Raw genomic sequence first — 25,111 nt, forward strand, 5'->3', positions numbered from 1 at the left:
GTCGCCTGGTCTGATGAGTCCCGTTTTTCTTTTAGATCACGTGGATGGCCGTGTAAGTGTGCGCCGTTTACCTGGGGAAGTGATGGCACCAGGATGCACTGTGGGAAGACGACAAGCCGGTGGAGGGAGTGTGATGCTCTGGGCAATGTTCTGCTGGGAAACCCTGGGTCCGGCCATTCATGTGGACGTCAATTTGACACGTCACCGACATAAACATCGTTGCAGACCAGGTACATCCCTTCGTGGCAATGGTATTCCCTGATGGCAGTGGCCTCTTTCAGCAGGATAATGCGCCCTGCCACACTGCACACATTGTTCGGGAATGGTTTGAGGAACATGATGAAGTGTTCACAGTGTTTCCCTGGCCTCCAAATTCTCCAGATCTCAATCCGATTGAGCATCTGTGGGATGTGCTGGAGTGACAAGTCCGATCCACGGCGGCTCCACCTCACAACTTACAGGACTTGAAGGATCTGCTGCTGTTTTGGTACCAGATACCACAGGACACCTTCAGGGGTCTTGTAGAGTCCATGCCTCGGCGGGTCGGCGCTGTTTTGGCGGCACACGGAGGACCAACAGCATATTAAGCAGATGGTCATAATGTTTTCGCTCATCAATGTATATTGTGAGAAAAACCATGTTCTCACCAAATTTAGTGTCCCACCCACCACATCACGTGACCCTTTTCAGGCTCCCAGGGATTGGTTGGTGAGTCGGACTTGGTGGACGGACCGCGTGAGAGCTGGGGCGCCATTGCTGGCAACAGACGTGGCTCTAAGATCGCGAGTGGAAAAATATATCGAGCGCTCCAAATCGCATGTTTTAAAAGCGATTTTTCAAGTGATTTTCAAGACTCGACAGCACAGTCGCGCTGATCGTTGAGAGCTCCGTTTAAAAGGATCGAGTTAAATCGGGACGAGTGTGATCGTTATTCCCGGCTATCGTCGAGCGGAGCTGTGAGTTGTCGACCTGTTTTTAGAACTCTTGTTGCTAAGAGTTCTGGCAGGTTTTTTGTGCTGTGTAATCCATTCTGTTACCAGCCATTTTTGAGATCGAGCCAAGAAAATATCGAGCCTACCCCTCGAGGCCGATTTTGAAACACAGTGGTGTGTTTAGTTGTTCTCTTTGTCCACACGTGGACTGCTTGAAGCTCGGACATAACGTCAGTATTCCGTGCTGGAAGATATTAACAGCCGGGATCTCGACAATATATATATATATATATATATATATATATATATATATATATATATATATATATATATATATATATATATAAAATTACATGCCCAGAGCAGGAATCAAACCCAGGTCCTCTGGAAAACCATAGCAGTGCTTCCCATTCTGGTCGATATTGGCCCTCAGAAAGGTGTCTTCGAGCTGTCAAGCGGTCCATTGAGAAAACTCCCCTTTGCAAGGCAGCAGATGTTGCAGAGGAGATCCAACTCGGCTCAACAACTGCCGTGCAGTCCCTTCATCAGCTGGGCTACTATGGGAGAGCAACTCAGAGAAAACCTCTTCTTAGACCAACCAACATTCAAAGGAGAAAGAAGTGGGCTGATGAGATGGCCAACACACCCTTGGAGTTTTGGCAAACTGTAATTTTTTCAGATGAGTTCCAGTTTGCTCAATTTTGTGACGGTGGACGTATATGGGTCTGGAGACTGCACAGTCAAGAGTTTTCTTTTAACCGATTGCAGCCAACTGTCAAACACGGTGGTTTTTCAGTGATGGTGTGGGGAGCAATCTGGAGCACTGGTCGGTCAAAGCTTGTGGAATGTGTTGGCAACATCAACACTACGACACACATTGCTATCCTTGAGGATGGACGTCTCCCTGTCTTCAACACTGGTCATATGGTAAAAAGCAACACTGTTGATGGAAGATGGAGCTCCATGCCACACTGCATGGGATCAAGTGACTTCCATGGCAAAGCCAGTCTCTTGACTGACTGCATTTGGCTTCATTCGTTGTTCCCTCGATCCTTACAAGTCTCCCAGTCCCTGCCACTGAAAAGCATCCCCATAGCATGATGATGCCACCACCATGCTTCACAGTAGGGAGGATGGTGTTTGATGGGTGATGACTGATGAACTGTGCTCGTTTTCCACCAGACGTAGCGTTTTACATTCAGGCCAAAGAGTTCAATTTTCGTCTCATCAGACCACAGAATCTTTTGCTTCATGCTCTTAGAGTCTTTCACATGCCTTTTCGCAAACTCTAGGTGTGCTGTCATGTGCCTTTTTCTCAGGAGTGGCTTCCATCTGGCCACTCCCCCATAAAGCCCAGATTTATGAAGTGCTACAGAGATTGTTGTCCTTCCGGCAGGTTCTCCCATCTCAGCCAAGGAACTCTAGTTCTGTGAGTGGTCATTGGATTTTTGGTCACCTCTCTGACCAAAGTTCTTTTTCTTTTTTTTTGGTATACCTTGTCAAGGCTCGTATGAGAGCCAACACACAACGCACAGCAAGGGGAGCATGAGACAAGAAGGGCGGGAGTAGGAAGGACAAAACAGTGGGGAACAGAGACATTAGATCTGTGGAAGGGAGAGGGATGGGACGGGAACATGGGGAATACAAGATGGACACTACAGGGACTTTCAGGAAGGAAAGCAGGGAATTTGAAGGAGGTGGGTTTGGGGTGGATTAACAGGGGTAGAAAAGATCGAGGATTTGGATGGGGGATGATAAGAGTTGGTTGTGAACAGCTTTTTTGAAGGCCTGGAGGGAAGAATGGGATTGAACAGAGTGAAGGAGTTTATTCCAAAGGCGGGAAAAAAGAGGAATGAAAGAGTGAAGGTGAGCAGTGAATCGTGATTTTGGTAGTTTTACCAGAAGGGGGTTGTTGGCGGACCTTGAGCGCCCTGCAGAAATGTGGTGGGGACAAATCGCAGAAAGAGCAGGGGGGTGAGGCTGGAGAGGAGACAGTAGAAGACAGAAAGACCACCGACCAGCCTGCGGTGAGAAAGTGAGAGGCCCAAAGACTCAGCCTCATCGCGGGAGATTTTTTTTGCGCGGTTGCTCAGTTTGGTCAGACGGCCAGCTCTCGGAAATGTCTGTCTGGGTAGTTTCATATTCTTTCCATTCCCTCATGATGGAGCTCACTGTACTCTTGGGAATTTTCAACACTCCAGAAATTGTTTTATACCCTTCCCCAGATCTATGCCTCTTCACAATTTTATCTCGAAATTCTATGGACAGTTCCTTGGAGTTCATGGTGGAGTTTCTGCTCTGACATGCACTGTAAACTGTATGATCTTTTGCAGAAAGGTGTGTTTCTTTCTAAATCATGTACAATCCATTGAATTGGCCACAGGTGGACTCTAATCAAGTTGTTGAGACATCTCAAGGATGATCAAAGAAAAATGTATGCACCTGAGCTCAATTTGGAGTGTCATAGCAAAGAGGTTGAATACTTATTGATACAAGATATTTCAGCTTTTCATTTTTAATTCATTTGTAAAAATTTGTTTTTATTCCACTGACATGAGGTATAATGTAGATCAGTGACAAAAAAAATCTCAATTTAATCCATTTTAAATTCAGGGTGTAACAAGAAAAATTGTGAAAAAGTCAAGAGTTGTGACTACTTTCTGAATGCACCGTAGGTCAAGTTACACTACTTTTCACCCTGAATCACCTTTGCCACGCGTCGCGCATTGATGTAATCTCGGCTTCGATCTTCAATCATCTTTTTTGCGAGGTGTATATTGATCCCCTGAAAGACACCGCATAAAGCAAGTGATACAGGACAACTGACAGCAAGGCAACTGGGTAGGATTAATCATGAGTGTGCAAGCAGTGTGAAGTACCTCTTCATATTTGCTATAATCTCTCCATAACTGTTCAATGTTAATCATGGGGTTAACACAACCACGCTGATACACTCTCCGCACTGCTGTTATCCTCTGGTTCTCAGCATATGAACCCACCGCCTCCCTGCACCCACACAGAAGCACAGTACTCACACCAAACTGTAGCAAAGCCAGCCTAGCACTTTGGTCTGGACAAAGTGGGATGGACTGGAGCAAAAGAGAATGGAGAAAGAAGAGAATAGCTGTCACATGGATTAACTCACACGCCCTTGAGGAAGTTGATATAATCGACCCAAATCTGAGGAGAAAAACAGAACAAAACTTAATGCTTTGTAACATAAAGTTTTCTGGTTCCAATGTATTTGCCACACAAGATCCATATTGTATAATCCAGTGCCTGAAAAAGAAAACTTGGAAACTGTCAGTGGGAATGAGACACTTACAGGGTAAGACATGATGTCCATTCCAATTTTGTCCAAAGCAAAGTCATAAGCTTGAGCCATCTTCTCTCTGCGGGTGAAAAAACACAACAACATTTAATGGAATGCATGATGGATAAATAAGAACATTATTGCAAAGATAGAAATATACAGTGTGTGACACACACACACACACACACACACACACACACACACACACACACACACACACACACACACACACACACACACACACACACACACACACACACACACACACACACAAACACACACACACACACACACACACACACACACACACACACACACACACACACACACACACACACAGGAAAATTATTAAATTAAATCAATCAATCACCTTCTTATGTCACGCTTTTCATTGAGAAGCGGAATGCAAAGTGTTTATATGGACACGCTTCCAAAGTTCAGGCTATCATTCAAAAGCACACATATTGGATAAAAGAACAATAAAGACCCAATATTTTAAATGTTGAAGCAAAAGTAACATCAAAAATAAAATAAAAAACAACACGCAGACATTGAAACCAAGCGAGAGATAGACACAAGTAGAGCAGCTAGTTGGACATACTTGAAGCTGGAGAGCTTGCCCTTTGTGTCTCTTACATATGAAAGGTAGCATTTCCACAGGTCAATATGAAGAACTTTCATGAGGCATCGTTGAAATAGCTGCAAACATTTTAAAACGAGTTCTGGAAACAATCTTATTTTGATTCATCGCAAAAATTATGACTACCCAATCTCCTCCACCTCTATTGCTCATTTCCCTCGGCACTATTATGCTTGGACTCAATGTACCTCTTCACAGGTATTAGGTCTCTTTGCAATATCCTCGAACATTCAACCCAACCCACAACCAAGTCATGCCTTTTATCTGAAACATAAACCACTTTTCACATTTCAAAGCTTCCTCATCCTTCACTCCAAAATCCTTCAAATTTATTGCACGTCAACAATCTCGACTTGCATTTCTTCTGCTTCCCATAATATATTTCAATCACTTTGAGTTGTTCTTATGTTCACCTCCTCAACACATTCTCTAAAATCCTTTATATCTGTTTACAACATATTACTGCAAGCTAACTTCCCCAGAATTTTGCACATCTCTCTCATCCCCACTCCTTCAACTTCATCCCTCACCTTTCCTCATTTAAGAAACTTTTGCATGCAATGTGATCCACAAATGTAAGGCACAGAATATCTTACCTTTTCCACCTTATCATAGTTCTTGTGCTTGATCTAGAAGGAAGAGCAGGGACACGAAGACTTGAATTCATTCGTTAATGATCGAGTATTGCGTAATTATAGAGTTTTATCGCATTAGATATTAGCGTCAAATGAGATTGAAAAACGACGTGTTTAACACCTTTTCTCATTTTCATTCTCCATCCAGATGTTTTTGTTTTCTCTCTCTCTCTCTCTCTCTCTCTCTCTCTCTCTCTCTCTCTCTCTCTCTCTCTCCCTCCCTCTCTATGTTTCAACTTGTTTACTTCAACCCTTCCCCTTGAAAACTCCCAAACTCTTTTATTCTAATTATATTATCCCAGGCAGGATTTCACGGGCTCGATTAATTTGCATCGCTATCAAACTTTCAGTGTTGTGCCTATGGCATCCCACAGAAAAGGTGTTCAGTTTCGTCAAACTGGTTTGTTTTGAATGCCACATGGATTTCCCCATTTATAATATGGTACCAGACTCAGGATAGCATACAGCAGGCTCACTGGGTTAGTTAATCGAGACAGCCTGTTCCAGACATCCATGTGTTAATCGAATGGCAATCAGAATTAAAACTCCATCCTATGTAATTACATTTGCTCACATCAAATGAAGGAAGTAGCAAAGAAAAGCAGATTTCTAAACGACTGTGTATTAAAGTGGTGTGGGTGGGAGAGTAGAGTGGGGAAACTTATTGATTTCAGCAAGTATGAGTAAGAGTTTGTACTTTGCATACGGATTGCCAAAAATTTAACAGACCTATGGTGGGAATTCGGTATGGTCCTGACATACATGGGGGTGGAGGGAGGAAGGATTACGAAATGCGAAACCCGTTAACTCAAAAGAATGCTTCAAAATCAATGGGCATTGTTTTAACTGGCAACAGGAAGCAAATGTCTACAGGAAATAGCAACAATATGTGAAAATGGTTGGTGATGAGAGACTGCAGGTAAAAAAACAAAATAGAAAAAAATGGAAGCCTTGGTTACAAAACTCATTTGAGATTTCCTGCACACCTGTCTCTTCCAGACACACAAACAGCAAGTCATTGGTGATGGCATCATTTCCTCTCATCCCTGTAATGGCTTTGTGGCCTCCAGGTCGTTTTTTTGTTTTGGACTAATGTAGCCAAAGTTATGGCCCTCAAGTATCCAACTCTATGCGAGGCAGGAAGAAGCTTCATTCTTTTCAAAGGTACAAAAGACCATTTCGTAATCCTTCCTCCATTGCTCTGTATGGTTGGCTGGCACCTCCAACTCCTAGATAATCTGGAGTCCAAAGCTGTGAGAATCAGTGGCATCAGTCATCAAAAAGCAGAGGCACAGGGTCGACTGATCTCTCAATGCAGACAGATTGTTGGCCTTTGTATCATCTACGACCTCTTACCTGGTTTTACGTCCTCGCCAGCTCAACCATGATAAACATTCTCATCCAACAACTTCTCCAAAATTGACGCTTTGTCCTTTATCTCTCAATTTGCGGTGGAATCATTCTTCTGTGCCCATCTGCAATGCTCTTCCCTCCAGTTTTAAGATTGCAGCTCACTCAAATTAATTAAATGTCGTCCAACATTCCTACACAAGAACTCGATTTTTCCAACACTCTGTCCCATGTACTCACCTTGTCCTCTCGCGTTTGCATGTTCATGCATTGTCCTCTTGTTCCTCTCTTCCATGAGCCATGACACAAGTAAACTTTTGAGTATGATTCAAAAGATGATCAATTTATTAAGGATACAATAATAGCCGAATTAAAGTCTACCCTTATTGTGCACTAGCTCCTCAATCAATGATCACGTTTACACTTATTTTATAACAAATAAAGAAACAACAAATTGTTTTGTACTGCACTGCTCAAAAGTTACAGGCCTCAATTTCTTTCCCAGAGTACTGGCAGGCAGCACACAATGAATGGCCAAGGCATTTGGTTCTGCTTATCATGCCTCCATACATTTTGCCAAAACACTAGGTGATCCTGTTGTAGTAGCCTGTCCAAATAACTTCAAGCTTAATGAAAGGGGTCAGAGCATCAGCGGTACAACTGATCCTCAGAAATGATGGAAACAGCCGACCAAATTCCCAATTTAATCCCAAGAAAATATGCATTCAATGGAGAGATCCAATGTCACCAGACGTGCCTGTGCGGAGCGAAGAGGAAAAATGCAATAAATAAATAAACAAATAAACAAACAACCAAACAAATCTGCACAAAAAACATTAAATGGCCTTCACGTGACCTGCAAAGATGGAGAGCTCAAATTAGAGTAGAATGGAGGTGGGAGTGGACCTTGCAAGTGGGGAATTGAGAAAAACAAAATATCAAACAAGATGTCTGTGATCACAAAGCAATCATCATGGATATGTCCCTCCCCCCCCCCCAAAAAAAATCAGGATATCAAAATTATGGCAGGTGGTGTGCAACCCTTAACGACTGCCCGCAACTCACGATCCAATGACTGCCATTTTTTTTCAGACCACCATATGACCTTGATTATCAACATTTATGGAGAAAGTGTTAATTAAGAAAACTAGCAGAGTACCTGCCCTAAAGGCGATCTTGTTGCAAACATGCAACACATTCTTCTGACACATACCTTTATTTGGGCGGCGTGTCGGCAAGTGATAGCTCTGTATAGGAAAAATTAAATAACCAGGGTTATGTGGATGAAGCAAAAACGTACCTACTGCTGATCATTCAAAACGCCTCACAGCACTGGAAAGCATGGGGAAAGAACTACTGTAATATATTCTGTGGTCTGATGAGATGAAATATGAACTCTTTGGCCTGAATGCAAAGCACTACGTCTGGCAGAAACCAAGCACACCTCATCACCCATCCAACAGAATTATTCCTACCATGAATCATGGTGGTGGCAGCATCATGCTATGGGGATGCTTTTCAGTGGCAGGGACTGGAAGACTTGTAAGGATAGAGGGAACAATAAATAGAGCCAAATGCAGGAAAATCCTTGAGGAGAACCTGCTTAAGAGTACAAAAGACCTGAGACTGTGGCGAAGATTTACATTCCAACAGCACAATGACCCCAAGCATACAGCCCAAACCAAGAATTGAATCCCAATGAGAATCTGCGGAAAGACTTGGAAGGCAGCTCACCTCTGCAGGGCATCTTACAGGATGACGGGATTATGGCAAAGCCTTCGCGACCCCCAATCTTTGATGATAGGAGGAAAACCACGGGGTAGCCTTCCCGGGTTAGATTGCGGTCGTCTGTGTTGGGATGGTGCTGAGGTGTCGTCCACCAGACGGCGGTCTCCTTGGGTTAACCTGAGGCGGTCCCTTCGGGTGGGTGCCTGGAATGTCCTATCCCAAAGAGAGGATGATCACCTGTCTCCGTTATCATCTGAGCTCAAGTGTTTGAACATCGGTATTGTAGCACTCTCTGAGGTTTGGAGACCGGATTGCGGCGAGATCATGGCGGGTGGTTACAGCTTCTATTGGTCTGGTCAATCTGATGGTTACCATGCCCAAGGAGTTGCTGTAGCTGTGTCCAATAAGCTGACTCCAATGATAACAGAGGTAACACCGGTCAACGAGCATATTATGAGACTCAGGATTCGTCACTCCTTGGGTGTTGTTTCCCTGGTCTCTGTATATGCTCCGACTGAGGCGAGTGATCTCACCGTGAAGGATGCATTTGATGCCAAGGACGCCGATGAGACGTGTGTTTGTCCCCATGGGTCTGGAACTGTGAATTAGAATAGCACGAAGTTCCTTGACTTTGCAAGAAGTCATGGACTTAGGGTGGCTGGTTCATGGTTTCAGCACCCACAGCCTCATCGCTGGACTTGATATTCTAACACTGGTGGTGTGGCAAAGGAGATTGACCACGTGCTCGTTGATGATTGCTGGAGGATGATCCAGAACTGCAGGATCTGCCAGAGTGCGCAGTTCCTCAATAACGAACACAGGCTTGTTGTAGCATCTCTGAAGTTGTAGCATAAAACCATGACAATGGCACCTTGGTTGGATGCTGACAATCTCAGGGAGAAGAGGGTAGCTAACAGCTTGTCCAGGTCTGAAAAAAGGGTTTCAGCAGCAGCCAACCATTCACAAGCGATATGTATTGTTTTGTACAGGGTGGATTCATTGGAAAAATAGGAAAGTTGGTTTTTAAGCGAATCAGACAGATCACCGATAGTGATTAAACATAATGTCGGTTCTAAGATGCTGCTTTGAGGGACCCGTCTGAAGGGAAACATCGCAGGAAAGAAGACCATGAAGGGCCACCCTCTGTTTCTGCTCGTAGAAGAAATAAGGCAACCACTTGAGCAGGGGTCCTGAATATCAAATGAAGAGGTTCGAGAGATACGCTGAAGATGGTGTCAAAGGCTCGAGAGATATCCAGAGACAGCTCTAACCTCTTGTTTGTGGTTCAATGAATCCATTCACTGCTGTCAGGGGGTCCACAGAAAGCCATGATGTTGAGCCCTGGCTCTTCATAAGACAGAGACACAATCATTCTGAGCTGTGCAGAGACGGCTGATTGACCTCAGCAATGTTTGCCTTCCAGGAGAATATTACTTGTTTTTTTGCGATTGTCTCAATAGGTTGAGATGATAGACCAAAAAAAGTTGAATGCGATATGGGATGAACTTGTGAAAAAGAAAAATTTGTTGTAGAATAAATTACATGATCAGTCAATGTCAGGATCTGATGGACTGATGGACCAGTCTTGAGTGGAGAGAGCAGATTTTAGGCCGGACCAATCAGCTTTACCAAAATAGACAGGTTTGCCAGACAGTCCTTCCAGAGAGAAAGGGTGTGTGGGAGATAAGTCAGGATTGAAAGACAGTCATCAAACTTCGAGACTGGTCTCCCATAGCTACTTTCTCCAACATCAACTCGTCCTGGGAACTCTTTCAAAGAAATTTGTGCTCTCTCATGCACAGATTTATCCCCTCTCATCTTCAGTTGTCCTACCCTTCCTCCCGCCCATGGTTCACTGAAGCTTGTGCCGAGGCTATTGTCCTGAAACAACTTTCCTTTGACTCATGGAAAGCAAATCCAACTGAGGGTAACCTCGGTTCCTTCCAGAAAACTCGTAACAAGTGTGTGTCTTCCCTCAGGAGAGCCAGAAAACAACATCTTTCTAAGCTCAAGTCTGAATTTTCAAACCTCTCTTCCTCCTCAAAATCCTGGTGGCATCTAATTAAATCTGTTTCTGGTGTATGTTCACCCTCCATGCCCCCTTACCTCAAATGGCCGCATTGCTGACACCGCACGTGAAAAGGCTGAATGCCTAAACTCCGTGTTTGCATCTAAACTTGTGTTGGAAACCCATCGCTTTCTGTAACCCACCTTACCCAGTCGCACCCAGCTATTCCTGGACTCTGTGTCCTTTTCTCCTGACAAGGTGGAGAGCTTGTTGTCAAACCTCGACTCAGATTCTGCAACCGGTCCAGACGGCATCAGCCCACGTATCCGAAAAACATGCTTCTCTGCTCTTGCTCACCCTCTCTCTGTTCCATTCACCCTCTCATTTGCTCAAGGTCATCTGCCATCTGCTTGGAAATCAGCAAACATTGCTGCTATGCATAAAAAGGTGTAAAACCAGATCCCTGCAACTCCAGACCAATCAGCCTTCTCCCAATCATCAGCAACGTTATGGAATCTATTATCACTTCAGACAGTAAATCCTTCCTCTTCAACAATGGCTTGATTTCCCATCATCAATTTGGTTTCAGACCAGGTCACTCTACCCTGGAGATGCTACTTCTGCTGTCCCAACAATGGATGGAGGTTGTCAATGCCAGACATGAAAAATCAGAGCCATATCGTGTGCTTCTGACATGGTCTGGCATCCTGAGCAGCTCACCAAACTGTCTTCCAATGGTATCCAAGGCCATCTCCACTCATGGCTCACAGACTTTCTCTCCTGTCGCAGCCAACGTGTGGCCCTAAGTGGAGTTCTCTCATCCCCTCTTCCTATCCAGGCTGGAGATCCTCAAGGCAGCGTTCTGGGCCCTGTTCATTTTGTTGTTTTCATCAATGATCCCTCCGACTTTCCGGAAAATCCTCTTTATCTCTTTGCTGATGACTCCACCCTCTGCCATTCCATCTGCCATCCCTCAGACCGGCAAGAAGCAGCTTCTTCACTCTCTACAGATCTAGACAAAATCACAAACTGGTCCAACACGTGGAACATGCCTTTCAATCCTGACAAATCTCACACTCTCTCTCTGTCTCTCCGAAAGGACCGTTTGGACCCCCCCCCCAATCGACTTTCTCAACAATCCTCTTGAAGAAGTCCTTTCATTCAAGCTTCTGGGTCTCACTATCTGCCGTGATCTTTCCTGGGAAAGCCACATTTCTAACCTGGCCTCCAAAGCCAGTCGCCGACTGGGCATCCTCCGTTCTGCAAAGTCCTTCCTCGGCCCACCTGAGCTCCTGACCACATACAAAGCTTTCGTCCACAGCCTGATGGAGTACTGCTCTCCACTCTGGCTGGTGCGCCTGCCTCTCACCTTTCTCGGCTTCACACTGTGGAAACCAAGGCATCTAGGATCATTGGTATCTCCCGCGGTGAGGCTGAGCCTTTGGGCCTCTCACTCTCTCACCGCAGGCAGGTCGGTAGTCTTTCTGTCTTCTACCGTCTCCTCTCCAGTCTCCCCCCCCCCTTGCTCTGTCTGCGATATGTCCCCCCATATTTCCGCAGAGTGCTCAAGGTGCGCCAGCAACCCCCTTCTGGTAAAACTACCAAAATCACGAATCACTGCTCACCTTCACTCTTTCATTCCTCTTTTTCCCCGCCTTTGGAATAAACTCCCACACTCTCTTCAACCCCATTCTTCCCTCGAGGTCTTCAAAACAGCTGTTCACCACCACCTCTTATCTTCCCCCATACAAAACCACGATCTTTTCACCCCCGTTAATCCACCCCAAACCCACCTCCTTCAAATTCCCTATCCTCCTTCCCTAAAGTTCCCTGTCGTGCAAGGTCCTGAAGGTCTCTGTGGTGTCCATTTTGTATACCTCGTGTTCCCCGCCCCGTCCCTCTCCCTTCCACAGATCTCCTAATGTTTCTGTTCCCCACTGTTTTGTCCTTCCCTCTCCTGCCCCCTCCCCTCTTTGTTGTGCAGTGTGTGTTTGCTCTCATACGAGCCTCGACAATGTATACAAGTAAAGAATCTCCCCCCCCCCCCCCAAAAAAAGACATCTTCAAAGTGTTGGACCAGCTCCTGATTATATCAAGATCTGCAGAGAGGGAAGAGGCTGCTGCCTGCTTGTCAGAAAGATGAGAAATGATATCGCAGAGGGTAGGATCATCAACAAAGAGATAGACAAGATTGTCCAGGGAATCAGAAAGATCATTGATGAAGATTAGGAACAAGGCTAGGTTGAAGACTGCCTTGTGGCACCCCAGCCTTGACAGGGGGAGATGAGAGGATCCCATTAAGAACTTCCCACTGAATATGGGAGTGGAGGAAGACAGTGGTGCATGAGAGATGGTGGCCTTGAATAACATAAGCAGAAAGTTTGGAGATCAAGGTGTGGATCCAGCTTATAATCAGAACTACCAAAAATGTCCCTCTCAAATTCCTGGTGGAGACCGACCACACACCCCTGATCAAAACCCAGAATGCTTCTTCCTTCAAGTAATCAACACACAACGAGAAAGGCACTCGGTAGAGCGTATACCTCCGTCACGTAATGGCTGATCCACGAGAACATTTTGGGCCCAACACATTTTTGAAAAATATCAAGCTATATATCGTTTTTGGCCCTATCTCTCAATGGTGAAGAATCACTTAAAAAAAATTCTTGTTTGTCAGATCCAGATCTGGATCTTGACCAGAATCTAATCAGTTGGTCCTTGTCACACACCCAACTTGCCCACCAAATTCGATCTGGATCTGTCCACAACTATTTGAGATTTCCTGCACAGAGACAGACAAACAGACAGACAGAGTGGTGAAAACAACCTCCTTCACCTTCAGTGGTGGAGGTATAAGCAAACTGTGATGCAGCCTCCATGAAAGAACGATTGTTCATCGTCACTTGGAAATGCATCAATGTTCAACTAACAAAACTGCATAGCAGTCCACATGCTTCAAATACAAGGAGATTATGGGGGAGGAGTTATTTATAATCACCGAAACGAGATTGTAAACAGGTGATGCGTGGTGAAAAAAAATAGATTAAAAAAGAAAAATTTATGGAATCATCTTTTCCATGCTATCCAATCCAAAGGGTGAGAAGGATAATTTGATCGCACTCTCAACATTAAAGGTAAGAATGAGACTAAACTTTACATGTGGTTTTGATTTGAGACCTTGTCCCTTTAAATACAAATGTTGTGCGCTGGACGTTCCTCTGGTCGATGTCTTGATCTATTATTCTCTTTTTCCAACCTTCCCCTCTTCCACTCATTTCCTCAATTTAGCTCCCACCCCATGTGTATGTAATAAATAGGCAGCCCTCCAAGATCACTAACAGCATGGTATATGTACTTAAATTGATCACTTTTTAAGGCAAAATGTGAAAACAATATTACTCCTCCTGTCTATAATCTATTAAAAAGCACATCAGCATTGCTTAAGCAATTTTGTTGCAAGGGTTATGATGGGTGGTTTGCCATTGCCTTCCAAGCGGTCAGTCAGGCATGGGTTTGGAGTTTGTTCAGGGTGCTGGCGATAACTAGCAGACTGTTTTAACATCCACCAAATGCAGGCAGATGAAAACATCAGCCTAATGTCCATCTAAGGGACAGCACCTTGCCCCATCTGTGAAGCACCAGTTCAATAGTTTATATTCGGGTCGAAAATTATACACAGACAAGGCAGCCCAGAGACAAGTGCACCACCTCTGCACCATCCTGTTGGGTCTCTATCGGATGGCATAAAATGTTATTTTTAATACAATCCAGTTTAGCGCAAACAATGCTGAAAATAACCTCCGTTGAGTGGTGCAAGAAAATTTCATCCAAGCAGCCATCAATTTCCCTTTTCTCTCCAGTAACTCACAACGGCGGTTAATGCAACACAATTCAGCTGAAGGAGCAAGTCAGCACATTTTGGTGCCTTTCCATCCCACCCTCACGACAGGCACTTCCTTCTTTCCTAATACTCGATTCCCAGTTGTAACGAATAGGAAGTGTACAACATTGGCTACTCATGGAAGATTCGCTAAAAGGAAGTTGCTTCTGGCAACTTTCATGTACATGCATATTTAAAATAAACAAATAAATGGTACTCACCGTAACGTTGAGTGAAAATATAAAAATAAAGGTCGAGGTGCAAGATGCGGAAAAGTTTTGATACATTTGAGATTTTGCGTTCCTTCGATTCAATGGCACTGCGAGACATTTCTGTTATAATTTCACACAACGTGTGAAAACAAAAAAAAAACTTTTACATTGAAACAACCGAAGCACCATCATTTTCCATTATGCCCATGCGGCCGCGATTTTTATTTCTCCCTTCGGACTCCAGATCAACGACACAGAAGCAAACTGGAGAGTTCATAGAAAATATGACCCTGCCCGGTCTTGAGAAAAAAATGACATGGGCGAGGTCTGCGAGAGGCAAATTTGATTTGGTCAAGATGACATAAAATGCCGTAAAATTTTGTCCGAGTACTGCAAAACGCAAGGTTTTTGAAAGTGTCAACAATGCGATTTTGTTCTGCAGTGTTCAAGTATATAATTCAATAGAAATAAAACGAGCATTTTTAAAGGTTGTCGAAAAAGGATTTTCAGAAGTTTACCACCGTTGATGCAATGGTTGGTTTTTACACCACTTTATTGAACACGTTACATTAGTTATTCGTGCCTGTTGTTTGTGTTTGTTTGTGATGTCTCTAAAAACGACAAGTTTCCTGTTTAGAATGATTTTCAATTTTGTTTTGACTGCCAGAGGCAGACGGACTAAAATTTTTTTTTAGCTTTACTCCTCTCTGTGGATACACAATCGGGACGACATTCTGTACAATTTCCCAAATTCTGAGCCAAAGTACTGCTAAACTGCAAATTCGTGTTCTGATTCAGATTCCAATTGGTGTTCAAAATATAACATTCAATTTAAAACAGATCGTTCCTCGATTATAGGCTGACATTTGTCAACAGACAGACAAGGTGAAGCAATTGCTTAACCTTGCTTTTCGCTTTGCGTGTATGGAGTAAAAAAAATGGGATGAGATGGTACCTTCTTTTTTGAAACTTTTGGATGGATGGATAACATGTCCGAGCCAGAATATACGAATATTTGTTGCTCGGGAGGTTGTGATTGCTTTGTATAAAAATAAAATATGAGGGGCAGTCAATAAGAAACCTTAAAAAGGGATATAAATTCGAGAATGTAATGTGTGCAGTTGTCGACGACATATGTTACATCTTTGGGTAAGAGTCATGTTTTTCTTGTTTTAGATCTGGCAACATTGAGCGTATGACATCAGTAGAGCAGTTCCAAGATGGCGGCTCCCTGAGAAGCATGGACCAGGGAGGAGCAACGCTCTGTCATCCGTTTCTTGGGAAGTGAGGATGTGAATCCTAGTGAACTCCATCCCAGAATGAAAATGCAATATGGTGATGCATGTTTATCGCTGCAGCAGGTGTACGACTGGGACAGGAAGTTTACAAGTGGAGTGTCCAGTGTGGCAGACGCTGCTCGCTCGGGCCGGCCTCACACAGCCGACACACCAGAAATGGTTGCAGGAGTCAAGCGCGTGCTAAGGGAAAACCATTGCATTAAGCTGGATGAAGCTCCAAATTGAACATCAGCCATGGTTCAACACACCATATCATACACAACGTGCTGGGGTTCCACAAAGTGGCCGCAAGGAGGGTGCCAAGACAACTCATACCCAAACTGAAAAAACTCCACTTTTAAACTTCCTGTCCCAGTTGTACACCTGCTGCAGTGATAAACATGCGTCACCATATTGCATTTTCATTCTGCGATGGAGTTCACTGGGATTCACACCCTCAAGTCCCAAGAAACGGATGACAGAACGTTGCTCCTCCCTGGTATATGCTTCTAAGGGAGCCACCATCTTGGAACTGCTCTACTGACGTCATACGCTCAATGTTGCCAGATCTAAAAAGGCAAACATGACTCTTACCCATAGATATAACATATATCGTCTACAACTATATACATTACATTCTCAAATGTATATCGCCATTTTATTGACTGTCCCTCGTATTATCATCAGCATTTCAGCGAAGCACAATGCACACTCCAGCATTCACCTCCCAAACACTCATTCATAGCACACCGAGTACCTTATTTTCCAGGCCGGTCTGGATGTAAATATATGGGGTTATTGTACAATAAGAAAGTGTATTGCAGGGGTCAAAGCTACGGATGGCAAAGGGAGGCATGTGAGCAGCAACTTCAAGATCAGGATCAAAATCCATATTTCGCCACGGAAATGTCCATGTATAATATTTTTAAAAAGGACACAAGCGGTTGTTATGCCAAGCTGTGAAGCAGGCATGCATCAAGTAGAGGCAATGGCTGTGATTGTTAAGTGACCGGTTCAACTGACATTATCGTCTGAAAAACACGGCATGTATCGAACAGGAGTTAAACGTATCTGATGAAAACAAACAAGGAGGTCCGCAAGAACAATCAGCCGGTGAAAACTAGCTTTATAACTCAACAACGGTTTGGTATTGCTGTAAAAAGGTTGGAAAGAAAATGCGGTGAAAGAGATTGATAAAATAATAATGTCTTTGCAGCAGCTTTCATAGATTATGGCGAAACACCACCATTCTGTCTCATGGTATTACGCATCAATTATGGATATATGTAATCCCTTGGGAGGAAGAATCCCCAAAGGAAAACTTTTTATTTGATGCCCTCTTTTGCCTGGAGGTCCAATTTTGTCTACCTCCTGAACAGCAAATTCACTGGACAAGGTCCTATCTTCAACAGGAACTTATTGCGGGTTTTGTATGAAAAACAAGCTCTATTCTGGGTGTATTTGGCTGTATTCTGGTGTCATAGAGTATGTTATGTGCACAATCCATGAGGCCAATATAATCAACACGTGATATTTTGTGGGACTTTAGCAAACATGCCAAGGTACTCTGAAAGTCATGTGACAGCAAGGATTTCCAGCCAAACTATTTAAAAGTGAAAGAATTCTGATTTCGGTTCCACAGTCTCCATATACTTTGTATATTCACTTACAGATACAGTAGTACCCTTAAAGTCTCCCTTTATTAAGTCGTTTCACAAATACATCGTCATGTTATTAATACCATTATCATATTTGCGTCAAATCAAGTCACACTTACATCGTTTTAAAAGCCATACCTTTTATTCTCGAACGTTTTCAGAACTTACAAGATTGATAAAGACACGAGACTATATCGCTAAAGTATCAAATTAGGAGATCGCAAAAAATCGCTGAAAGAACTACTGTATTTTGCTTCACACATAAAGAAATGTACTGTGCTGTAGATTGGATAAGAGACATGGTAAAAGTGTAAACTCAGAAGTGAAATTAGATGTTATTCGTTGAATGGATTCTGGTGAACGTGCCATTGATTTTGCCGGGTTATGAAGTTTGCCTCAGACTACATTGCATGCCATCGATAAAAATTCCGACGTTCGTTTAACAAGGAGGAAGAAGGAGAGGTACCGCCAACTTCGACCACTTCCGGAAGAGGTTTGTTTTTATTTAAATGTCTGGTAATTGTTTTTTATTTTAGTTATACTTGAATATAATTGTCATTACTCAAAAAAAGGGTAATGTCAGATGAAAAGAAAAATGAGGAAAAAAGAAACGTGAGGAATGCATCCCCAATTTATTCCATGAATACTGAAATGAGAACAATTGCTTTGATTTACGCCATTTCAATATTCGTTGCACTTTTCAGGAACGCATCCCCGACATAAACTGGGATATTACTGTAATTCATTTTGGCTTTTTCGGTTCAGGTTCACTTTTAAAAAATATGCGAAACTTCACGATACTTTCCATTTTGAAACATATTCAGAAACCGAATGGAATTCATTGGGATTTTGCATGAAGCTTATGGGAAGGAGGTCCATTTAAGTAATATATGGAAGCAAACATAAAAAAATAGAGGAAAGATGCTGGGAGAGGGTTGATGGCAGGTTTGTGGGGAGGATGGAAGGTTTAAAATGAATTACAGAATATTGGCATACCTATACACAAGAAAGCCTAAAACCACTGAAGTTCACGAATGGTAATGTCAAGTAATGTGTATAATGGTAAATCAAGGTGCTGTGTTAACCTGGTGAGCAGGGCTCATACTCAGGGTAACTCAGGAAATATTAATTAATGCATAGAGGATGCGAAAGAGGACACAGACTCAGAAATTGAGATCAATGCACACATAAATCTCAGTCACACACAGGAGATTAACCGTTTTCATGGTTTAATATGTTAACCTTTAACGTTTCTATTAGGAGAAACATTTCAATCCATACCTGTTGTTTGAATTATTCTCAAACTGATATGTGTATGTTCATCATGAACCACAGATCGTTATTCATTACTAGCATCATCATTGTACGTGTGAATACATTATTCACGATCTTCAGAATACATGTACTGAATACTCCCAGCTAAATTCCACTTTCACCACCATCCCCAGATAACGTCTTTGCTCTCTCCTCTACCCCTTGCCACTTCTTCCTCAGCTATTTTTTTAATCTAAAGAGCATATATAATATATATATATATATATATATATATATATATATATATATATATATATATATATATATATATATATACACATGAATAAAAAAATACAATTCAGAGTCAAGGAAATGTCAATGCCCTCCAGTGAAACTCTGTATAACAAATAAAGCAGGGGTGGGAAAAGACATCAAGTGCAAGGGTGAAGAACATGAACAAAAGAGAAAGGCAGGGGAGTGAGAGGAGAAAAGGAGAAAGATAATGAATGATAAGTCTATGGGAGGGAGTAAGAAAAAAAAAATTTAAAGGGTGAGTGATGAGGGAGAGCAGGAAGAACTTTTGAAGACAAAATGAATGAAGAGAGCAAATAACCTCGGCTTCGATGTATGTCTTCCAATAGCGACCGGAGTTGGGGAATTGCGTGACAAGACGTTCGAAAGTTCGCCGTGCTCTGTCTATTGGCTGGTTCTGCGGGCGACACATGCGAGGTTCGGTCGATAAGCTGCTCAGCGAGATGTGATCGTCTCAATCACCCATTGAGATGAGTAATGAGAGGCCATATCAATATGTTTTATGAGATGAGTAACGAGAGATAATTTCTTTCATTTCTAACCAAGCCCAGTGTGAAAAAAAACATTTGTATCCTGAGCCATTAATCGAGTTGACAGAAATGGCAACAAGAGCACTAGAGCATGCAAAAACCAACTGCTCTGATCAGTTAGTAAAATATTTAGCTATAAAAGTCAATCCTCCAACAAAAGCTTCTGATTTAATGAACATTTGGCAGTTAAGAAAAGCATCAAAAAATTTTTCATCATCTCTGGATGTAAGAATCTTCCACTATCATACATTAACAACAATAACAAAAGAAACCTGCGCCTCTCTGATGAGGATACTCCAGGCGTCGATATCAAAGTCATTGTCTTCCAACTTCTTCTCTGCCTTCTTCACCTTCTCCGGCACATATTCAGCCTAATGGTGAGACACAAGGGCAGGACAGTTAAGTTGGTATGCTCATTTCATGACCCATTGGGTCAGATTTGACCGAGAAAAACACACACACACACACACACACACACACACACACACACACACACACACACACACACACACACACACACACACACACACACACACACACACACACACACACACACACAAAACACACACACACACACACACCTCATCGCTTCGGGGTTGCGTAAAGGTACTGCAAAAATTATTCATGTTTAGGAATGGATATTCAATGATTTGCGTGATTATTTAGACATGATCTGATTTAAGTGGTATTATAATTGGTAATTTTACCTTTTATAAACTGTGTACTCTTTCATTTGTTTGGTGAACAAATTTGGATGCAGTGAAACATATTCAGAACAAATGTGCCAAAATGCAAACAGATTTTTCAACCAAGCTTACCCTGAATATGATGATTCATCAAAACATGGACAAACCTCCATTAAGGAGATGCCAACACAGCCATCAAGGCACAATCCAGGCACTAAGGCAGAATCACAATGGTTGCGTTGAATGCTAATATCCTTGACACATATTCTGGAACATGGGAAAAGCTGTTGTAAATTGTAAAATGAAAAAAGGGATCTGTCTCGTGTAATCGAATGAAGGTGTGGATGTGGTCTGGTGGTTATTTACATGTGCATTTCAATATAAATGGAGAATTTCTATATTTCTTATTAAACCACGTGAATAATCTAGATAGTGAAAGAATTCGAAATCCTTTGTTTTTAATATGCAGTCAAGCCTTGTGGAAGAGCTAGAACCAAGAAGAGAACACAACCAGAACAGAGAAAAAGTGGAACGACACCAATAGTCGGGTAGAGGGACATGACAGGAGGCTCCTTGGAGGAAGAATGAGCGTAAAATAGGGGGGGAGGAAGGAGAGGGGAAGAAGAGACAGGGGATGAATGAGCTGGAGAGAAGCTCAAACACCAGTGAGGGCTGATAGAACAGGAAGAGAAAGATGGGAATGAAAGAGCAATGGAAGAAGTAATGGAAAGGAGGGTAGAGGAAGAGAGGAGAAAACAAAGCAACCTGGAAAAGAAATGGTAGGTTAGGAGGGGGTTAATGAAGGCAGAAAATATCATACGTTTGGATGGGGGATGACCTGAGGATGAGGTACACAACGAGCGTGAAGTCCTGGAGGGAAGAATGAGATTGAACAGACTGAGGACGCTGGTTCCACAGGTGAGAAAAAAGTGGAACGAATGAGTGGAGGTGAGCAGTGGAGTCTTGATTTTAGGATTTTCACCAGAAGATTGTTACTGGCAGAAAGCACGCGCTCTGCATAAAAATGGATAGCGCTTGGGGAGGGAGTGAGGTGGATCGCAGAAAGAGCAGAGGGTGCAAGGCCAGAAAGGAGCCGGTAGAAGACAGACAAGTCACCATCTTGCCTGCGATGTGGGAGCAACAGGCTCAGATTTCAACTTCATCGTGGGGGATTCAAACGATTTTGAGGGCCTTGCACTCAATGGCATCAAGATATGAAAGACGTACGATCATCAAAAAATACCAAAAAAAGTCATTACTAAAATAGTTATCGTGATTCTACAATAACTTTGTTGCATGGGTAACAAACAGCTGGATTTAGAATACTTGTTTGATGTAATGAATGTTAATTTGAAATCCAATCCATTCCTTTAAGTAAATTTGAGGTTTATATTTCAGTTAAATAAAGCAGGAAGGACACGTGGATGCTGAGTCCCACACACATTGGCCCAATGAGATAAGGCTGTATCCGAGGGATTACATATCTCTACCATGTCTGGAAATTTAATCTACTCATCTATGGCATCATTAAAGCTTTCAACTGTTTAAGATTGAAATAAAGTGGTATATAGGAGAACTTTAGGAGATACTACAGGCTCTAATACCCCTTTAATGTGTCACCATTGAGGTTTGGAAGGGTTTGGCCTGACTGACGTTGAAAATCCTGGAAAAATAGTGTTCATATCTTAAAGGTTTGTTATGTATACAAAGCTGTCGAGCAGCACAGCACTTTTTGTGAGTACTCTCAAATACTTTTGAAGCAACAGATACTTCAAAATGAGATTATTTTATTGGCCTTGCGATGCGACTACCTCGAGACTCTAGAGCTACAAAATTCCAAACTCGGAGGCATTTGGTGCTAAAACGTTTAGCTTTTCCATGAAACGTGACCAGGGGACACATACTAAAACTAAAACAACACTCAGTAGATAGCATACCTCCATCAGGCTGAACAGTTTACGTTTTAGATCCCACTTATAGGCCAGATCTGCATCCAGACCTTAACCAAAATCAAATTGACTTGTAATCATCACCGACCCAACTCATCCACCAAGTTTTGTCCGAATCTGTCCACAACTTTTTCAAATATCATGCTCGATGTTGTTTTGAGCACTATCTCTCGATAGAGAAGAATCACTTAAAAAATAAAAATTCTTGTATCCGGATCCAGATCGTCACTAAAATCGAATGAATTCGTCCTTGTCACACACCCAACCTGTCTACCAAGTTTCGTCTGAATCTGTCCATAACTTTTTGAGTTATCCTGCTCACAGACAGCCAAACAGATAGGGGTGAAAACATAACCTCCATCTACTTTCAGTGGCAGAGGTGGTAAGACTGAGCATTTAACAATGTGTAGCCTCACAGGTCAGCGTAGATCTGAGAAGGTACGATCTATATTAAAGTAGATCTACGTGCAGACTCTCACTCACCGACACAGATCGATAAAATTTCCTTTCCTGCCCCTTCGGAAACGGGTGCGGATAACTTATTTTTATTTTTAAATCTCATATGGACCTTTTCCTGAGCTACAAGCTTTTTGACATTTTAATTTTAAATCATGCATAAGCACTTAGAACATGCCAGGACATATGCCAGATTTTGCTGTATTGAAGCTGCTTACCAGAAAAACAAAATGGGATATGGCCAGACTGTGTTCCCACACCATGGCACAGAAAGCTAGTGAATACTGTTTTTGGGGATCGATCAATCATCTTTTTATTGTGCTTCTTCAGCAAATAGTAATAACTTCCGTGATGAATTTGTATTGAAAGTAATCTCATGTCGTAGCGTTCATTAAGCGGTGTGACAAAGTGAATGAAGTTGGTGCTGTTCTCCATTTTATCTAAATGTCACTTGCTTGGTACAGACAAGCAATCTGCTCGAAAAGAACAATGAAAAGTGACGTATAAAGAAAGAGAATCTTCGGTGTACTGGCCCTTTTATTTCTACAGGGAATTCGTACAAAGTAGATAGCTAAGATAGTGCATAGGATACTTAATCACAGTCACCACAAGGCACCTTCTGAGATGAAAACACTGATGATGCAACCCCAAGTGCTCATTTCACCTCTTACACAGCTACGCTGCACTTCCTAGAATAAAGTAAAGAAGACCTGTAATTGGATACACAGTGGCTTGCAAAAGTATTCATCCCCCCCCCCAAAGTTTTCACATTTTTATGCCCATCTGAGTGTTTTTCATGATGCTTTCAAATCAAACAACATATAGTCTTCACAAGCTACTCCAAAGTGATGAAGCTAAAAAATTTAGATTATATGTGAATAAGTTTGATTAACAGAGAAAATCAGATGACTCTCAGTTACATAAGTATTCAAACCCTTTTCCTAATGAACCCTAAATCATTCCAGGAGCTAATTATTTGTTTGAAAGGTTACAAAATAAATGTAGTCGGTTTCACCTGAATGTAATCAGTGGTTTAACTTAAAATTAATCTCCCCACTTAAGCTTATCTAAGGAGTTTTAAGATACAACTTGGTCAACCAACAGGGCAAACACGAAGACCAAGGAGCTTTCCAAAGAAGTCAGACATAAAGTGGTGGAGAAGCACCGTTCGGGAGGGGGATATAAGAAGATTTCAGTCACTCATTATCACTTTGAGTACAGCGAAATCCATCATTTGGAAGTGGAGGACGCATTGTTGTGGGCCAGGGTTCGGTGGCGATAAACGACCACTGGGTGGAGCAGTAGAGCCATCTCCCACCGAACACCCGGAATTTATAGGTCGTCACCCCGGATAACTCCGGAGTCGACGGGTCACTTAAGGACCGTGGCCGCCAATATTTCAACCGCGTGGCATAGGGTTAATTGTCTCGATCTCCAATATACCTAAATAATCACGCAGTCCAGCTACCGGGGAAACCACACCCGCGGCCGACTCTGTCCAAATCGAGTCGCAAGTACCGACTCGGATCCGGCATAACTGAATGGAGTTACCAGAGCCGCGCTGGTCCCAATGACAACTTACGGCACCAACGGCCTTACTATTTCTCAAGCCCGAACCATGCTAGGCCAATGAAAGAAAACACGGAAAACGAGCTGGAACATTTAACACGGGGGTTTACTTTACATTAATCGGGAGAGAGACACAGAGCAGAGTTATCCGAATATGCAATTTACAATGAGCGAGAAGCACTTAACAATTCCACTTAAAGACGGGGCCCACGGACACACACACACACACACACACACACACACACACACACACACACACACACACACACACACACACACACACACACACACATACACACACACAGAAATGGTGGCCGCGGCCATTATTTGCACCTGCCTGCCTCGTGCGGCCTGCTCGAGCTTGTCTGGTGGCGGGAGTCGAACCCGCCGCCAACAACGCAGCACCAAGCACCAGGGACCAGGAATGGCGCCACGGACGCCAGCCAGCACGGGAATGGACCAGACGAGACGCCAGCAGGCAAGACGAGGCTTCCTCTCTTTCTCCTTTACGACGGGGCGAACCTTCTTTCTCGACCGCTCGCCACCTCCTCTTATCCTCTCCCTCCCCCGCGGGTCGAGGGAACCGCTCTGAGGGACTCGCCTCCGGATTGGACAAGGAGTTGTCGGGCGACTCGTGGTCAGTCCTCATTGGTCGGGCCGAACACTACATCTGGCTGGGAGGGACCGCCCCTGAGGTGGTCAACCCCCCTGATTGGCTGGGG

General features: G+C 43.1%; 1 protein-coding gene across 2 annotated transcripts in view; it reads right to left on the reverse strand.

Moving 5' to 3' along the window:
• Window positions 1-25,111, reverse strand: part of CSTF3 (cleavage stimulation factor subunit 3) — a 65,108-nt gene that overhangs the window by 25,911 nt on the left and 14,086 nt on the right. For both annotated transcript variants that reach the window (XM_085855244.1, XM_085855243.1), the window contains exons 2-9: window positions 20,002-20,100; window positions 19,501-19,596; window positions 5,482-5,514; window positions 4,847-4,944; window positions 4,258-4,324; window positions 4,078-4,112; window positions 3,812-3,938; window positions 3,640-3,717 (exon numbers count right to left, since the gene is read on the reverse strand). In XM_085855244.1, coding sequence (XP_085711370.1) covers window positions 3,640-3,717; window positions 3,812-3,938; window positions 4,078-4,112; window positions 4,258-4,324; window positions 4,847-4,944; window positions 5,482-5,514; window positions 19,501-19,596; window positions 20,002-20,100 — 633 coding nt within the window. The remainder of the gene's footprint in view (window positions 1-3,639; window positions 3,718-3,811; window positions 3,939-4,077; window positions 4,113-4,257; window positions 4,325-4,846; window positions 4,945-5,481; window positions 5,515-19,500; window positions 19,597-20,001; window positions 20,101-25,111) is intronic.

Source organism: Eptatretus burgeri, chromosome 14 (genome assembly GCF_056783735.1).
Source record: "Eptatretus burgeri isolate ZD-2024b chromosome 14, Ebu_testis_v1, whole genome shotgun sequence".
NCBI classification, from domain to species: domain Eukaryota; kingdom Metazoa; phylum Chordata; class Myxini; order Myxiniformes; family Myxinidae; genus Eptatretus; species Eptatretus burgeri.